Source organism: Calonectris borealis, chromosome 3 (assembly GCF_964195595.1).
Source record: "Calonectris borealis chromosome 3, bCalBor7.hap1.2, whole genome shotgun sequence".
NCBI classification, from domain to species: domain Eukaryota; kingdom Metazoa; phylum Chordata; class Aves; order Procellariiformes; family Procellariidae; genus Calonectris; species Calonectris borealis.
Window position 1 is genome coordinate 4,687,492 of NC_134314.1, and position 16,948 is coordinate 4,704,439.

The window sequence follows — 16,948 nt, forward strand, 5'->3', positions numbered from 1 at the left end:
AAACCTTTTGTACAGCAAAAACGACTGACCTCAGAATCATTTACCTTTGCTAGATTTCTCAGGTCCTAATGCTAGGCCTTTTTTTTTTTTTTATTTCACATTTGAATGTCAGCAGGTCAAAAGGAACAGTTAATGCTGATGAATATTTCCCCCTCAGCAAAGATATGGGCTGGCCAGCCCAAGGCCAATGAATCGCAATTTCTAAACAGTGTCCCATTTATCTCTCCCCTCCCCCTTCCTCCTCTACTCGCTTTTATATTTTTGTAAGTATAATTGTAGTTAAATTAGAAATAACTGACGGGCAAATCCAGTCAGATGGAAAGAAAATTGTGGGAGATTTATTTTATTTTGATAAAAAACTGACGTTGCCTTTTGTTTTTGTCAAAAAATGGCTATATTTTTCCTTCTACCATGAATTGTGAAATCTATCACGAAATGGGTAAAAATTATTGAAGGAAATGGTGGTGTTAACCTGAAGGGGAAAATCATTAATGTTGATGTATCTCATTCAATTTTAAACGTAGAATTTATTTTATTTTATTTTATTTATTTGGCGTTGGGGAACTAGGGAAAAGGCAGGAGACTTGCAAAGGACTCTATGTGCCTTTAAGTCAAAACATCTATTTTAAAAATACTCTTCCCTCCTTTCCTCCTGCTCCATTTTTCTAAATAAAGGATATGAGATGGTGGTGGTGGTGGTGTTTCTTTTTCCTAAGCAAAGAGGACCCCCTTGGCGCATTTTTCTTTTCAAATGTGAAATGAGGTGGAAAATCCTCATTTCACGACAGGAAGGACAAATATTGACAAAAAGTTAATATTTGTCAGGAGCCCTAGAAGCAACCTGAGTGCTAAAATCTCGTATAGATATATATGGTTGTGTGTCTATGTGTGTGCGTGCATGTATATAATTAAATAATAAACTTGACTTGGTGATAGGGGAGTCTACGGAAAGCAAAGTCTGCTCTCTAAGGCTGAGGAAACAGCTGGAGAGGGTGGACACACGCACTCTCCACGTATTATTTCTCTCTCTTTCATGTACCGAGTGGGACACACACACGGCACACGGGCCCATACAAGCACCCAACACACACATGCCCTCTTCCTCTGCTCGGGTGCACGCAGCTCCTGGTGTGACGTTCAGCTTTATCCGTGCACACAGATACGAACATCTTCTCCATCTTTCCCGTCCATTTGTAGGGTCTCTGGCTGACTTGCACTCACCAGGTTTCTCTTTCTTTTTTCCCCATTTTATTCCCCCCTCTCACACACATGCGTGTGCAAACACACACGCACATACAAATATAACCTGTTTAATCTAATTTCACCCATTGCAGGGGGATGCTTCTGGAATTTATCACTGTTATTGTTCATCGCCAATGTAAATAGCACATGTCAGCTCAATATTCAGTGGTCACTCAGTATTTATTAAGTCCTGTCCACTCTGGCCTTTTTTAGAGGAAAGCCCCGGGGCAGATTAGCTGCTGGCCCTGACACGCCACGTCACTTATCTATTCGCATTGATTATGAGAGTCAGCTGTGGCCAGGACTCACTTTTTCCTTCTCCTCTCAGACCCCTCTTACAAGCACCCCTGCTTGGATTTTCATGAGGAAATAATCAGATTAGGGCTTCAGCGGCGAGTTCATATGGAGTTCTCTTTCTCCAATGTGCTACTAACTAAATAAACGTGTTTTGTGGTAAATTGTAAATGACATTATGATTACTAAGGCCAGCATGGGTTTCATTTAAAAGTGATCGAAATTGCAGGCTGCAGAAATTGTGACTGGCAGATAAGGCCATTTGGAAGGAGACAAGCAACAATACTTGTGCGTGCATGGGCGTGTGTGTGTGTGTACAGGAAACCAAGCAAACCCACTTTGCAAGGCAGGCAGGGCAAAGGAAAGTCCTGGGAAATCACAAAATATCAGCAAATCCCATTTGTAGACAAGAGAAATATCACCAGGGGGAGACGGGGGGTTTCCGGGAGAGCAGATGATGAGATCTGGCTGCCTGCTGCAGGGTGCATCCTCCCAGCGCTCCAGGACAATACCGAATGGCTTTGAGTGCGGCGTTTCCGCTTCAGCTTCAGAATGGAGTTGTTGCTCCCTCTCCCTTTACCCCCAGCACACGCCGATAGCAAAATACTTACACTGATAAAGCAAAAAAAAAGGGAAAAGCAAGAAAAAAAGAGTGAAAATGGTAAGCTGATGTCTAAAAATAGGGGCTTCTGCACAGATCTTATCTGACATGACCTCCTCCCTGAACAAAGCTTGACATTTATGTAATTTCATTGCTTTCCTCGGTGACGTGCAGAGCGAGAGCTCGTTCTGGGAAACGCTTGCAGACCTGGGTACCGGTCTGCACATGAGGAATCCCCTTGAAATAAATCATAGGTAAGTGTCCACAGGATCCAGAGATTGAGATGTAGCTATAAGCAGAGCCCAGACTGATTTCTCATAGTTCGGTTTTTTTCCAGGAGTCTGGTATTTTCTTCTAGCAGTGACTTTCACAGTTACAATGTTTCCTTGATAAGGGGAATGCCCTTTTATTCATCCAAAGCTTTGTGACTCTCAAGGATGTTGCTGTCCCTTTCTTTTTATCATTAACGCATCAGGCATTGCTGATCTGCCTGCACGTCCCCAAAAGCTGCTGAATGAGGAACGCAGAGTTAGTTTAGACATTGGCCATGCCTTGCCTAACACGTTTGTGAGCACAGCTAACTAGGGAAGAAGCAGGCTCGGGGAGGGAAGGAGGATTTATAGCTGGCTACAGCAGCAAATTCCTCCTTTGATTTTATTTTGAAGAGAGGAAGGAAAAACAGAAACACACATCTTTTCCTAAGATGCTCCAGGCAGAAATGTTTATGTTTTTGGTGCCCATATCTGAACTCATTTACTTTTATTCTCTCTTTATAATCAGTGATGATCTCATCATTACAGCCTGAGGCACAATTTCTCTCATCTTAAAGCAGAGACCTATATTTGGTCAGATGGAGCATACCCTAACTCAGAAGACTCTGTGGATTACACCTCTTCTGTATAGATCCTTCCATAAAAGGATCCTCTTGACTTGTCTCCACAGACACTTGGGAAGGGATTCGGTGGCAAATTCGGACATACATGGAAGAATACCTAAAGTGTTGCCTAAAGTGGCTTTTGTACTCTCATGGATCATGTGTTACATCTACAGATGTTGTAGCTACCCAAAAAGTCCAGGTGACATTATGCACTTGTGTTTAAGTGACATGATCCTACCTCTGGTCAGTAAAGTTAGAGGATTGTGAAGGACCATCCAGCTGACAGAACAGAGGTATTTTAGGGTGAACTTCATTGCTTTCTAAACTGCTTTGTCTGTATTGATTGCTGGGGAATTGGGAGTGTTTCAGTTACCATAAATGTGTGTCTAGTATAATTTCAGGTGCTGCAGGGTGTCCCAGCAGGCCTCCAGCTGCCACCCTTGAAGCACATAGGTCTTCTGTAGACCCTGTGCCACATGCCTCAGATACCTCAGGACATCCCATGAGATACTAGATGCTTGCCTGTGGGCAAACATCTCCACTAACTGCAATGGGAGCTTAAACACTTGGAGCACACGTAAGGGTCTCCGCTATTTGTACGTGTCTGAATCTGGTGCTTTCTAGCTCTAAAACTCGGTGAGGTGATTCACCGCTGGAGTAGATTAATGGTGTTCTGGTCCTTTCTAGTTTTTTGTTTGAGATGCAGTTTCTGTGAGTGGGATTAGAGGGCTTCATCTAGAGTTAAATTACCTTTCCAAAGAATTGCAGTCATGCCCTGATTTATTATCCTGCTACGGGCTTAGAAACAGGAGAATGTAGAAGACATAAGGACATAGGGACGTAGTGGTGGGTCAGACCAAAGGTCCATCTAATGTGCCTGCTCTTTCAACAGTGGCCATAATTTGATATCTAGAAAGAACAAGGCAAGTGTATATGGTACTTCTCTGTCATTCATTAGCAGTCTTCAACCATTTTCAGCTCAAGGACATCTTGAGGTAGGTGTGATTTCTACCTATTTAATATCCCTCGGTGTCCAGGCTTCTCTTAAAACTATGTAAAATTTTAGCACTAACAAAAGTGACTTTGAGCACTGAATGGGAAAATAAACAGCTATACCACAAACTGTTGAGCTGATGTCTGTAACAATTCATATTTTTTTTTTCTTTCCCCATCTCCCTTTATTCTCTTCCAGGAATTTACAGAGATGATAGCAAGTGTATCTTCAAGCCCTCAATACAAGGCTACTTCTGCAAACAGGCAGATCATGCACTTGTCATCCTAGAAAACTTGGACCCCAGTATGGTCAGCCAGAGACTGTTTCCAGTGGTAGCAATGACTGGCAGCTTTATGGACATCTTCAGTAATGTGACGTCGCATGCATCGTGTTATCCTGCAGAGCATCGTTCTACTTTCTTTTCTGTGTTGCCATCCACCAAACTTACTACAATTTGTTTCCCAGACCTACCACCTCTGACTTTCAGACTCTACCTCCTCAGTGGCCAAAACACAACAAGACTGCCCCTTGCTATATTCTACAATGAACCACTCAGCCTTCGTGTTTTCATTCAAGGGAAATATGTCTCTCCAACCCCATCTTCTTTCTCACTGAATGAAGGTGCAGGAGCCAATTACTTTAGCTTTGAGGATAATCTTCTCTATGTTCTCCTGCGTGAGAAAGAACCTGTAGAAATAGTTGCTGGCCTTTCCCTTCTTGTGGCTTTCACTGTAACTGTTGGGGAAGAGGATGAAGCAAGTACAATACGTCGATTAGCTGATTTCTTGAAGGTTGGTCATGACCAAGTCAGAGTAGTCCATCATGTGCTGGGAGGTGAAAGCATGTTGAAGGTAATCTCGGCCAATGCTAGCAAAAGGAAATATCACTGCCCTGATACGGCATTTTGTGCAGCCTTTCATAGCAGGTCTGGCTCACAGAAAGTGGGGAGAGGACCAGTGAGTACCAGAGCTCTGCAGCCATCTGATGTGGCTGGTCCATCAAGAGTGCTCATCATTGAACTTGGTGATCCACCAGGCCATCCAAGAAATGAGTTGACAAGTGACAGCTTAAAGAGTTTGGCCAGAACAATTATCAACGCTCATCAGACTGGAGACCTTCAGAGAGGCCTTGGCTTGCCGCTTGATACCTTAATGGTGACTCAGCCTGCCTTACTGTTTCCAGCAGAAGCTAACAATAGGTAAGTATCAGATGCGATATCAGCAGATACTGATTTAAGTGTGGTGAGGCAATTTCACTACTTGATCTGCATATTAAAATAGGGAGTAAGTTCTCCATTGGCTCAAATATGACTAACCCTGGTGAAACACATAAAGTTTCCATGACAGAGCTATGCCCAAGTACTAGCTGGACTCCTGAGTGTGAATTACCCATGTTATTCTGCTGGTGCTCATGGATCTCTGTAGTGCAAAGGTGTCCAGGATGCTTTAAACCAGGAACAGAGTTCCTGGATGTTTGCCTTGAAACTATAAAGTATTGAGTAAAGTCAATGTTTTTAAAGAAGTTAAGATTACAATAGCTCTTAAATTTTAAACAATTAAATCTACAAATATTTATAAATTGATGCAGCACCAGACGTGTTATGAAAGATGGGTTGTTGCCTTAGCTAACTGGCAGGTCTAAACCTTGATTCATATACTTTTAAACTTTAAGGCCAGAAAAGACTGTTTAATCTTCTACTTCAATCTCCTGCATGACACAAGCTATTACTATTCACTTTGATACCTCAGCATTGACCTTTGGTTTTGGCTAAAATATTTATTCTAGAAAACCATCTGCTCTTGAAGATACAAGAGCTGGACATATACTACCTGAATGCGTGCCTAGATGTTGGATGCTGTCCCTGGTTTTGCTGTCACAAGTACTTGCCCACTTTCTCTTGTCAGCCTCTCTGTCTCCAGCTTCCCGTGAGAGTCTCTTGTTCTTTCCTTCACTGTTACATCAGCGAGTTTCTGGGCATTGACTCTTCCTCCTCCTCCAGATACCTCCAGAGTAATCAAATCACTTAGCTGTCTGCTGTTTAATAAATTGAAAGGTTTGAGTTCTGGAGAGTGTTTCTTTCCTTGTCTGTCTCTGTTTTCTGAATCCTTTTTTCAGACATACTTTTCAGTGTATGTCTGAAAAGCCAACAGTTTTCCTGCATATCAGTGCCATACACAAAAGTGGTACTAAAACCCATTTTCTACTGACAGAATTCAATGATCCCATCAGGCCATTTTTTCCACAGAAATAGGAGAGCTCATGATCCTCTGTTTGCTCACTGTATTTGCTAATTCCTTTTCAGTTCTAGCTTTCCAGCACCAAATCCATCCAGTTTGTTTGGCCAGATCCAACACACCACATGGTCTAGGTGCCCATGTTTGACTGTTCTCTCCATAATGCTCACCAACCCATCTGTGCATTCTATGTTTATATTTGTTTCTTGATACAGATAAAGCATCAGGCCAGCAGCTGATTTTGACAGAAAAACACAGGACACTCCCTTACTTTTTAATGATTTCCCAATGGGAGCTACCTTTTGAGCTCGGTCAGTTACCTAGTTCTTGGTCACTTCTGTACATACTCATTTTTTATTGATGTTCTGTACCAACACTCAGTTTTTGAAGGTCATTTTATTCCTCTCCTCCACAACAACAAGCAACTCTTTCTGTCTCTCCTTCCTCTGTCCCTGTCTTGCCCTTTTCAGCTTCTTGTAGCCACTATTTGCATGGCCCAGATGGCAACCCTTAACTGCAGAGAAGGCTGTGAGGATCAAGGCTGGGAAGGGAGCAGACAGCAGTGTATTTCAGTCTCAGATCCTGAATCTGTATTAAAAGCATATGGGAAATATGAAAAAGGTAATATCCCATCTGTTTTTAATAGGGGACATGGGATTTGATGTTTGGCAACCTTATTGTGTACTCTCTTGATATTGCATAATGTTATTTTTTGATGATGTGCACTACTGAGCCTTACCCAAGTATAAGCATATTCCATCTATGCAAGAAAGAAATTGGATTTGTCTAAGACTTACTTTCTCTAATTAATACCATACCCTCTAACATTTGTCACTGACCCCTGTACCATCCTGATGTCTGTTGGCTGCTAGGAATACAAATTACTATTCACACGCTTAACTTTTCTACTAGGCATTGTGTGGTTTATGGTAGTGAAGCATCCACAGTAAGGCGAAGCACCCACTAGTCTGTGACCATAGGAATCTTTGTTTTGTTTTGTTGTTTGGTTTTGGTTTGGTTTTTTGTTTTGTTTTGTTTTTTTTTTTTTAAGTGGTGTTATATTAAGCACAGTGGGAAATTATTATTTGCAAGATCAAATTTTAAATCAGGGCTACACTCTGAAGATATACAGTATTTTTTTATCAGCAGAACTAACATCATTATTGTCAGTGGGGTATTTGTGTTACGATGTAGGATACTACAAAATGGGACAGCAAAAAAATGTTGTAGGAAGTTTTTCCTGTGATAGGAAATGTTATCCCTTTTTTACGCCATCCCAAGACATGCTGTAGTGGGCAGCGTGTGACAGGTATGGGACCCCTCATTCAGTGTGTCCATTATTGATGATCAGAACAAGAAGAGCAACAATATCTACACTGTGGGAAAGGAACAAGGTATAGATTTTTTAGAGTAAGTTCACCAGAACCCCATTAAATGCCTATAGGTTCCTGAACACAGCAGTGTAACATCATGGCGGGGGAAGCAGAGATCACCTACAGGAGAGGACCACCCTCTTCTGTCTGCCAGGGAAGGAACCTTGTGGCTGCCTTTTTTCAGGCACAAATGGCATCTTCTCCACACTGGGGACTGCTCTACTAGCTGGGGTTTGCCTTCCCATCTGTGCGTGCTCTGTGAAACCAGCCCGAGCAGCGAGGATCAGGGCAGGTGCCTAGGAAGGAGGCTGTTTTATTATAGGGATAAAAGCAGTGCTAGCTTGAAGCTATAGATTGACTGTCTCAGTAGGGGAAGACCTGGGACATATATTCAAGAGAATACTAACATCACCAGATCATAGGACCAGCTCCGAGCTCATCCACCCTTATCTGCTTGGGCTCCTCTGCAGTGTTATTTATTGCTCCCCATCAGTCATAGCTTTTCTGGAATTACTCATGGCTGACATTTCTGATGCAATAAGGCCACAGATAACTTGTGAAATGAAATCAGGGTTTTCCTGTTGGGACATGTAGTATCCCCACTGTTTATCTGTCTCTCTTTAGGCAGTACATGCTAGCACAGGCAAGGATAATGGGGCTGGGATTACAAGTCAGGCTAAGTATTCCAGTGTATTTTTCTATGGAAGGAAAAGAGAAATTTTTTCACCCCTGAGTCATGCAAAATCCAATCAGGCTGTCGGATGTACACAGAACCTGCACTCCTGCCGGGCCAGTCTCCCTGCAGTTTCAGACTTGATGTTCCTATTGCATCAAGACAACAACAAAAAAATCTTTGATCAGCAGAGTCCGGGTGTTCATCTTTGCAGCTCAGGACAGTGAGGCTGAAGGGAGCCTTGGAAACCTTGCTGTGGTCGGGTAGTTAGGCAGTAAGTCTGTATATCACATTGCCAAACCTTTAAAGAAATGACTTGTCTGTTACGATTTGAAATGCTTTTTTACATGATTTTAATTTACCTCCTTTGTTAGGGTCACTTCAAGCACAGCTCATTGGTTTATCAAGGACAGACAGAGGTGATTGCTATGTGCTAGATTCTTGCACAGCTGGAGAATCAGAGAGATGACTATCACATAGTTTTATCTTCCTGTGAATGTCTGTGTATTAATATATACTGCAATGTATTTACAAATAGAAGTTTCTGTTTTGCAAAGTTTGCCTAATATCAATACAAATATAAAAGCGAAAGAACACAAGAGCACAACAGCGAATGTATTGTGTGTGTTTGTGCGGGTACCTTTACACAAAATCAGAAATATAAAGCTGGACAGCCATCCAGAAGCCATTTAGTCCATATCCCCACACTAGAGCAGGGTACTTTGCTCCTTCTTGATGGACCTTTAACCTGCTACAAACTGAAATCTGCAAGCATTAATTTTGCTTTATTAAGAGTTAGGTTTGGGGTAGCATATGAAAAACAGTGTGTGTGCAGGAAATAACAGTATTTGAGACTCACAGCAAGCAATAAAAGTGAAGCAAATCATCAAAGAACTGCTCATTCAGACAGCAATACCCATGCAGAGGACTAAATGAGACATTACAACTAATTCGCTATGTCACACGACATGTACACAGGCAGGCAGGGTTAGAAGTCCAAACTAGATTCATTCTGACACATCCTAACCCCAAAGTGCTTGGGTTTGGCAACCTTCATGCAGGTTTCAGGCAGGCTGCTGTATGGAATTGCACAGGGTTTTAAAAAAGGAAGATGACAACTTTTTTCCTCTGTAGGAAACCAACTTTTCCTCCAGTGGGTGGGTAAAGGCAGGATGCTAAAAATCGTGACCTCAGAGCTGCAGCTATTGCAGCACTTGAGGCTCTATCGAAGTTTTATCTGCCACACACCCCTGAAGTAAAGATGTGGAAAAGGTGATACTCAGGGGCTTAAACCGTAAGCTTAAAATCTCCTTGAAATTAAGGTTACATAATTTTAAGTCAGATGTTCATAGGGACACTGTAGAGGGTATATTCTTGAGTAGCACGTGCCATTCTGCTTGTTGATGTACAAAAAAGACAAGCTCAGTTCAAGTAGATACAGGGAAGGACATTTAAGATGATCATGGAAATTGAGTTTATTTTAAGATGTAAGGAATAAAAGAGCTTGGTTTGTTTAACTTAGCAAAGCAAGGCTGAGGGAAGATATCATCTTATTTGTGAAAATATGTTGGAAAAGTAAATACTAGAGAGGAAGCTCTAGACACTAATGGACAATAACAGCACAGGAACAAATGGGTGTAAAGTATCAAGAGGTAAATTTGCATTTAAAAATAGAAGAAGGTTCCTCCTCAGTGAATAAACTGGAAGAACCTGCCAATAGAACTGGAAGAAGACCATTTCCCATTCAACACCAGTCTATTTTCCTGATTTTTTTTCCCCTACATGGCCAAAGCAATATTCTGAATTTTTTTTTTTTTTATATATAGTGTGGGAATAGCTGAGACCCATTTTTGGCCAATATCTCATTTAGCAGTCTAGTAAAACTGTGGAAAAGTACACATGAATAAATTTACAATGAAATCTAGAAGGTTTCTAATCAGAGGAGTGGGATTCTGTAATGGGCTATTTATAGGAGCTGTGGGATAAGAAACTTCATCAGAATAAAGTGAAGGCTAATACAAGTCTAAACAGTTTTATGTCATATAAAACTGTCTGATCATATTTCACTTTAGGAATCAGGATGAATTTCACTATTTTGTTCTCAATTCTTTTCAAACTGGGAAATTGGGTAGTTGCGGGATCTGTCAATGGTAGGTAGATGGTCATCAAGAACTCAGAGACTCAGAGGGATCTTTCTGCATGGAAGATGGTGGCAATGGAGGCCTGTGTGTGAAAAGAGTTTGAGGAAAGTCATTCTGGATCCCAGAGGTGAAGTTTTTTATCACAAAGCCTTTTGATAATATTTTTCTTCTGGTGGCAATTTTAGCAGAAAATCAAGGAACTGAAGGGATGTCAAAACTGAACTATCAGCATATCGGTGATGTCAGGAAGGCACAGTCATACTGGTGATGATGATGTCACACAAGGTCTTTGATTATGTAGATGTTAGACCCCAGGTCTGCTATTGTAGCATTTTTCTTTGAATTGAATTCAGAGTTGGGAAATTGAGGAGATATCTTGTGGCCCCCATCCATGGTCAGTAGAGGAATTAAATTGCAGCTTAAGCAGAAATGCTTTTCATTCAGGGACTTTCCTAAATAAATACAAAGTATACCTTGCAGAGTAGGTATATGAGTCATTTGTGCAGGTTGAAGGTGGTACCACAATACAGATTACTGCTAATTACAATGATGTCTGTCTGTAAGATTGAGTGTCTGTCTTTGGGGGGAAAAAACCCAAAACAATCAAAGTAGTCTGCCCCTTTGTATATGATCCTTGTGTGAAGCAAGTATTTCCCTTGCAAGTTTTCAAACAAATCTCCAAAATGTCCTTCTAGACAACAACCATGGAGCTTCATATCGTCACCCCAAATCAGATAATAATAGTTTTTCCCCACTGCTCTCCTGGACTGGAACCCTTCTGGCAGTGTGGGTGTTAAAGGGTCCATCACCGACTACCGATCCCCCAAGCTACATTCTCCCTCTGAGCCTTTTTTTAAAACTATGTTTCTGTTAGTATTTACTGTACATGGTAAACCTATCTGAAAATTTGCCAATCCCACTCAAAGGTGACATCTGTGAATTACAAGGTTCAGGCAATTAGAAGTCCTACCCCCACTGTAACCGTGGTGGAAACCACAGCTTGCTCTGGCAATGGGCTTCCAAAAACCAACCAATTCCTCTACAGGAAGGGAGCAGGAGGTAGGAAAGGTGAAAGGAGAGCAGGGGAGAACAGAGGAGGAGGAAGATAAATAGGGTAGGAGAGAAACTCGGGAAAAGGAGTGCTGGACTTTGCAGGTCTCTGTGGAAGGAGGCATATATTGTCATATATTCCCCACACCAGTGTGGGTCTTTGAAATTGAGGGGTTTGTGTTATTAAATTTAAAAAATGAAGGGGATCAGCTCAAGAGGCCTTTTCCCAATTCCCCGGTGTTCCTCCAGACGTTACGGATGTTCGGACACATGCAGGAGAGCCAGGAGTTTCCCCATCGTTTTTCTCAGCGACTGGAAAAAGATCTGGTCCCAGCTCTGGTACCCCAGTGCTGTCAAACAAAACCTGCCTTGCTCATGTCACATATGGATCCTTTTTCCCCCTTAACAATTAACGGAACCTGCGGTAAAAGCAATGATTTACACGACACGTGCACACGGCAGAGAGGAGCTGCCAGCCATGTATCTGAGGGATCGATCCTTTCCCCAATCTACCTTAGTTAACATATGAGCAGTGTCACCTCTATCAGCAGAGCTCGGCTGGCGTGACATTCGAGTGAGTGACGGCTGTGTCGGCTCCCGGGTCAGTCTGCTTTGCTCTCATATCGCGCTCTTGACAGCTGCTGTGCATCGGATGGGAAAAGGAGAAAAATTCTTCAACATGCTTTGTTAGCTGGAGCCTGGCAAGCAAAGGGTTAAATGGCTTTGGGTGCTGGGTCTTTGTGGGGGTGTATGCATGTATATATATGTATACGTATATATATATAAACACACACACACATACACCTTGGTTTGGCTGTAGGACCTCACGCCCGCAGGCCACAGTCACATTATCATCTGGAAATTGGATAACGACAGCACAATGACAAATCCAGGTTGCTTGCAATAAGGTGCTAATCCCTTTGCTTTAATATCGGAGCAGCGTGTAATGATGTTTGGACATCACTCCAGTTTACTGACGACCCCACTGGGGCCGGCAATAGAAGCGTACAACTGTCTAACAAGCCATCAGGTGACCGCCGTCGTCAAAGCAACGGAGGATGCAATCTAATCTTCCCTCCATCCCTTCCAGCTCCCAATAAGGACCAGATTATAGAAGTGGCCCATCAATGCTTGGTAACTCGAATCAATTAACGTTAATTCGCACAATGCTATGATGTATTGTGATCACTTTCATTTCGGAGAAGGGGGAAGAAATTGCTATAATTCACCTAAAATGAGGTTGTCTATGGTGCTGAGGTATTAATTGGGTGTCCATATTAAATGGAAAAGGAGCACGGTAGTGAAGGAAAAGTGGATGAGTGACTCTCTTGGCTGCTATTGACCTATCAGAAGAAGACAGTGCCCTTTTCCTTTGCTTTTATCTATTACAGTTTTCCCTATTGCGTGTCAAGTTGATGTATTATAAAAAATTCATTTGGTGACCTTTCACCCCCCTAGCAGATTAAACAATTTCACTGGGATGGCATCATTAACAGGGCCTTGCATTTAATGATGATTTCTCTAAAAGGCCACGGAGATTCGATTTTAAGCTAACAGATTTATTGCACTATTATAACATATCGTAAAAAACTGTACCACCTACGGTCTGGTTTTAGGATAGAAACTGTTTAAGAGTTTATGTGGAGCTTAAAGTGGTATTACCTTGGGATACGCGGCAGCGGCAAGGCTCTGACCTCCGGCGGGATGCTGTTTACATTTAATAAAAGACGTTTCTCCGACAGTAAACTTCAGGAGTGTGTTATGGAAGAGGCCTGGCTTAGCTCCTTGCCACTACAGGCGGCTTTGTAAGATCCATTAAATCCCTCCAGTCTCCCTGTTTTTCTTTTTTTAAGGTGTCTTATCATTCCAGACCGCAGAAATCTGGATTCCACCAACTGCACCCACCAGGCAGCTGCTTGCCTTCAGATTTTGGTGCCACTGGGATGAAAAGTGCTAAACGAAGGTTGCCTGAGCAGGGAGGAAGATTGGTCTTATGGAGGAGACATGTCTGGGTGTTCCTGGACAGCTGTGTTCATGCTCTGTGACTATATTTACTGATTTGTAAAATGGGGAAAAAAAATCCTGGAAGCTAGATTGGGAGCCATCTGGAGCTTGGACAGTCTCTAGCAAACAGAGGAATGGAGATCTGATGGTGGTAGTGCTCCCAAAAGCTAATGTCAGAAGTTGTTGGTCAAAAAGACTAGGTATTTTAATTAATACATACTCCAATAGATTATGCATTGAACCTCTGTTTCAGAACTTTGTCAGTCTAACCAACTTACCTGATGCTTTCAACAGCCACAAAATATCCAGCTTCTAACTAAAACATCTTTGCTTTATGAAAGGAAACCCTCACAATGATTAGATAAAGAGCATATTCCTCTTGGCCAGCCTTGCCCACAGAGGCAATTCAGTTACTTGTTTCTTATCCCAGTTTACCGTCAACCTAGGACCCTTTGCTACTTCTCCACACTGCTAGATGTTCTCTTGTTAGCTTTCTGCCATCACAGCATCTGACTTCCAGGGCAGTGGACACATGATTTCGTTCAAAGCTCCCTGTTGGTGCTGGCTAGAATAATCATTTAGGTGCCTAGGTTTTTGAATTTTGGTCGTACTAACTCAACCTACATGAAAGAAGAGAGACATCAGTAATGTTTGACACCATGGGTCCTGTTCAGTCCGTTAGTCTAGTCCTCATAAGGAGACATGATCACTATTATATATTTATTGTTTCTCTCTTGTCAAGGAAAGCTGAAGCCTGGTTTCCACTCAAGTTTATTTCCTCTAGCTTTGATTTCTCTGTATACCATGGGAAAACATGGGCATCTGTGGAAATAAAGGTCATCCTTTGGATACCTCTTTTGCTTAAAGTAGGGATGATCTCCAACTCCTCACCATCTTTTGGATGCTTGTGTCTCTCTTTCCCTGTCTCTATTACTTAATGATAAGATCTGCAGGGGGAGACAAAGCACTGAACAGTGCAGCTGAGAGGACACAGGTACCTGATATCTGACTAACCTCATCACCAAATGACATGAGAATGCACTTCTCACCCAAAGATACTAAAATCCTGACAGTCTTTCTGGTGAATTTGCACCTACTTTGCCTTACGCAAGTCCTCAGCTTGCCTATCTCTTGTCTTCACTACAGCATCTTCTTTCTTGTAGCTGGTCTTCTCTGCACCAGCAATCACCACCTTTTCAAGAACAAAAGCAAGAACCTCTTTGGCTTGACCATGATGCATTTTGTCATATTATTTGTTCCTCAAATTCTTCCCAATCTCCTTCCCCTTCCAAGGATATACTGATGCTGCAACACTAGCATTGCAGACATACCCAGACAACTGTTCAATTGTCTATCTGTTCAATTGTTTATTAGGAAATTAAATATGCCAGGGACTGTTCTCTGGCAGTAAGACCAGCTGATATGGATCAGCCTATGATCATAAAATTAAATTCTTTCACCCACCATTTCAGGGGTGGCCTCATCCAAACTGCCAAGTGAGAATATTCTCTGACTGTATTAGCTCCCAGACCATTTGAGACTTGTCCTGGATTTTGCTGTTGAACCTGGACCACAGCTTGTGATGGACTGACAGTTAAACAGTAGAGGTGATCAAGTTTCAGTGCCAAGGCTTGTTATTTTTAATATAGATGTATGATTTCTAATATAAATATATGCATTGACTTTAATGGACTCTTGATCCAGGCTGTGCATCTGATCTCTTTCCCCTTGAAGTCAACTGATAATAATAGCTATTGTTATTGTTGTTATTGTTGTTATTATTATTATTATAGTTGTTATTAGTATCTTATTATTATAGTTATTATTGCAATTATAATTAAAATTACAAGCTCTGCTTGATTTCAGGGACACTTCCTTCCCTCTGCCCCACATCTCTCCACCTAGTTTCTCAATCATGCCTTAATACCTGCAGTAGACCCTCTACTTTCCACGACCTCTAATTTCCTTGATAGTAAAGAGCAGACACTTGCTCTCCTGCAGAGTCTCAGCATGTTCTGCAGACATGTGTTGGCACTGACGGCGAAAGGACCTGGGATCCTGACCCTGGTGTCCCTGCTGACTAAGGTATCACGAGCAGCTCCTGCTTGCCTGCTATGCCCACATTTAGAATTGCTGCAAGGCACGGAGCAACTGAGCTGCTCCCCATTGAGTGCTGTCAGCAGGGAATTGCAAACCAGCCTGCTCCTTCCCAGCATGAGACTTCAGGATAGTGACATAACAGCATGCTCTTCTTGCCCATCAGGAGGAAGGCAGGTCTCCTCGCTCCAGCCCTTGCTAGGCTACAGGCATGCTTGTCCGTCCCCAGCTGCAAAGCTATGCCAGGAAAGTCTATTTTCTTTCCAACGCACATCACCAGGGGAGCAGCAGGCTGCTCCTCTCTCCTCCTCCTCCACGCTGACACTCACTCGCAGGAACAGAACTCGCCATGTGCAGGGTTGCACCCTGAGGCAGGGGCTCCCTGACAGCAAGAGTCAGGTTGGACCGTGTGGGATACAAACACCATGTTCTGTGCTGTGTTAGCTGGATACAAATTACCTGCAAACAGACATTAATTTTTAACCATGCATGTGTATTTTTGTTTTGTTTTGTTTTCTTTGCCGTTACTCACCCTAGGGAGCAGGAACTACTTCCTACAACCACATTTTGCAGCATCCTTCTTTTAAGTGTGAGATGAGCACAGTTTTACTGTGTGGGGCCTGGGGTGTGGAGTCAGGGCATTTCATGCCAACATTTTTCTTGTTTGTTGGCAGTTTTAAAGAAGCTGGAGAGAGAAAAAAAATATTTTGGGCTTACAGAAGCCATGCCAAGACTCATCTAAACTTGTCTGGACTCAGCTGGAGCCAGGGAGCTCACAGAAAGTGCAGATCTGTGCCATGAAAATGGGAGTGACTTGGTGTATTGGTCCCGCAGTGAGTTTCAGTCACAGTGCTGAATGCACGTTTAGGGAAGGAGGTGGCTAAGAGCACTGATGAACGCATTAGTGCCTTGACATGAATTTCAAACACAACACTGCCTTTCGGACTTTCCCACTCACAAAAAAGGAAAAGAACTAAGAACTGAAATTTCAATCCTTGAGCTAGCTCTTGAGACTGCAGGTGTCCTGAGTTGATCTTCCCAGTGTCTGTGGTTCGAACCAGTATTTCCCATCAGCTGCAGCATAAAGAGTTTCTGGTTTGTACAGAAAAAAAACATCCAGGAAAAAAAAAACAACACCACCAAAACCCCAAAATAAAAAAACTGAGTTAAAACAAAGGAAACTTATGCTCCATTTATTTTCTGTTTGTAAACACCTTTAAGCAAACACTATAGATGAATGAATAGCTTTTCTACTTTCATTTCAAGACAATACCAAACCCCCAGCCACTTCACTGCAATTGCAGATTAGAGGGTTTTATATATATATAAATTATATATATATATATGAGATACTAAACGACACACAGC

At 42.2% G+C, this 16,948-nt stretch overlaps 1 protein-coding gene across 1 annotated transcript in view; it reads left to right on the forward strand.

Annotated features, from left to right (window-relative positions):
* Positions 1–16,948, forward strand: part of PKHD1 (PKHD1 ciliary IPT domain containing fibrocystin/polyductin) — a 266,225-nt gene that overhangs the window by 230,128 nt on the left and 19,149 nt on the right. The window contains exon 59 of the mRNA XM_075144880.1: positions 4,207–5,206. Coding sequence (XP_075000981.1) covers positions 4,207–5,206 — 1,000 coding nt within the window. The remainder of the gene's footprint in view (positions 1–4,206; positions 5,207–16,948) is intronic.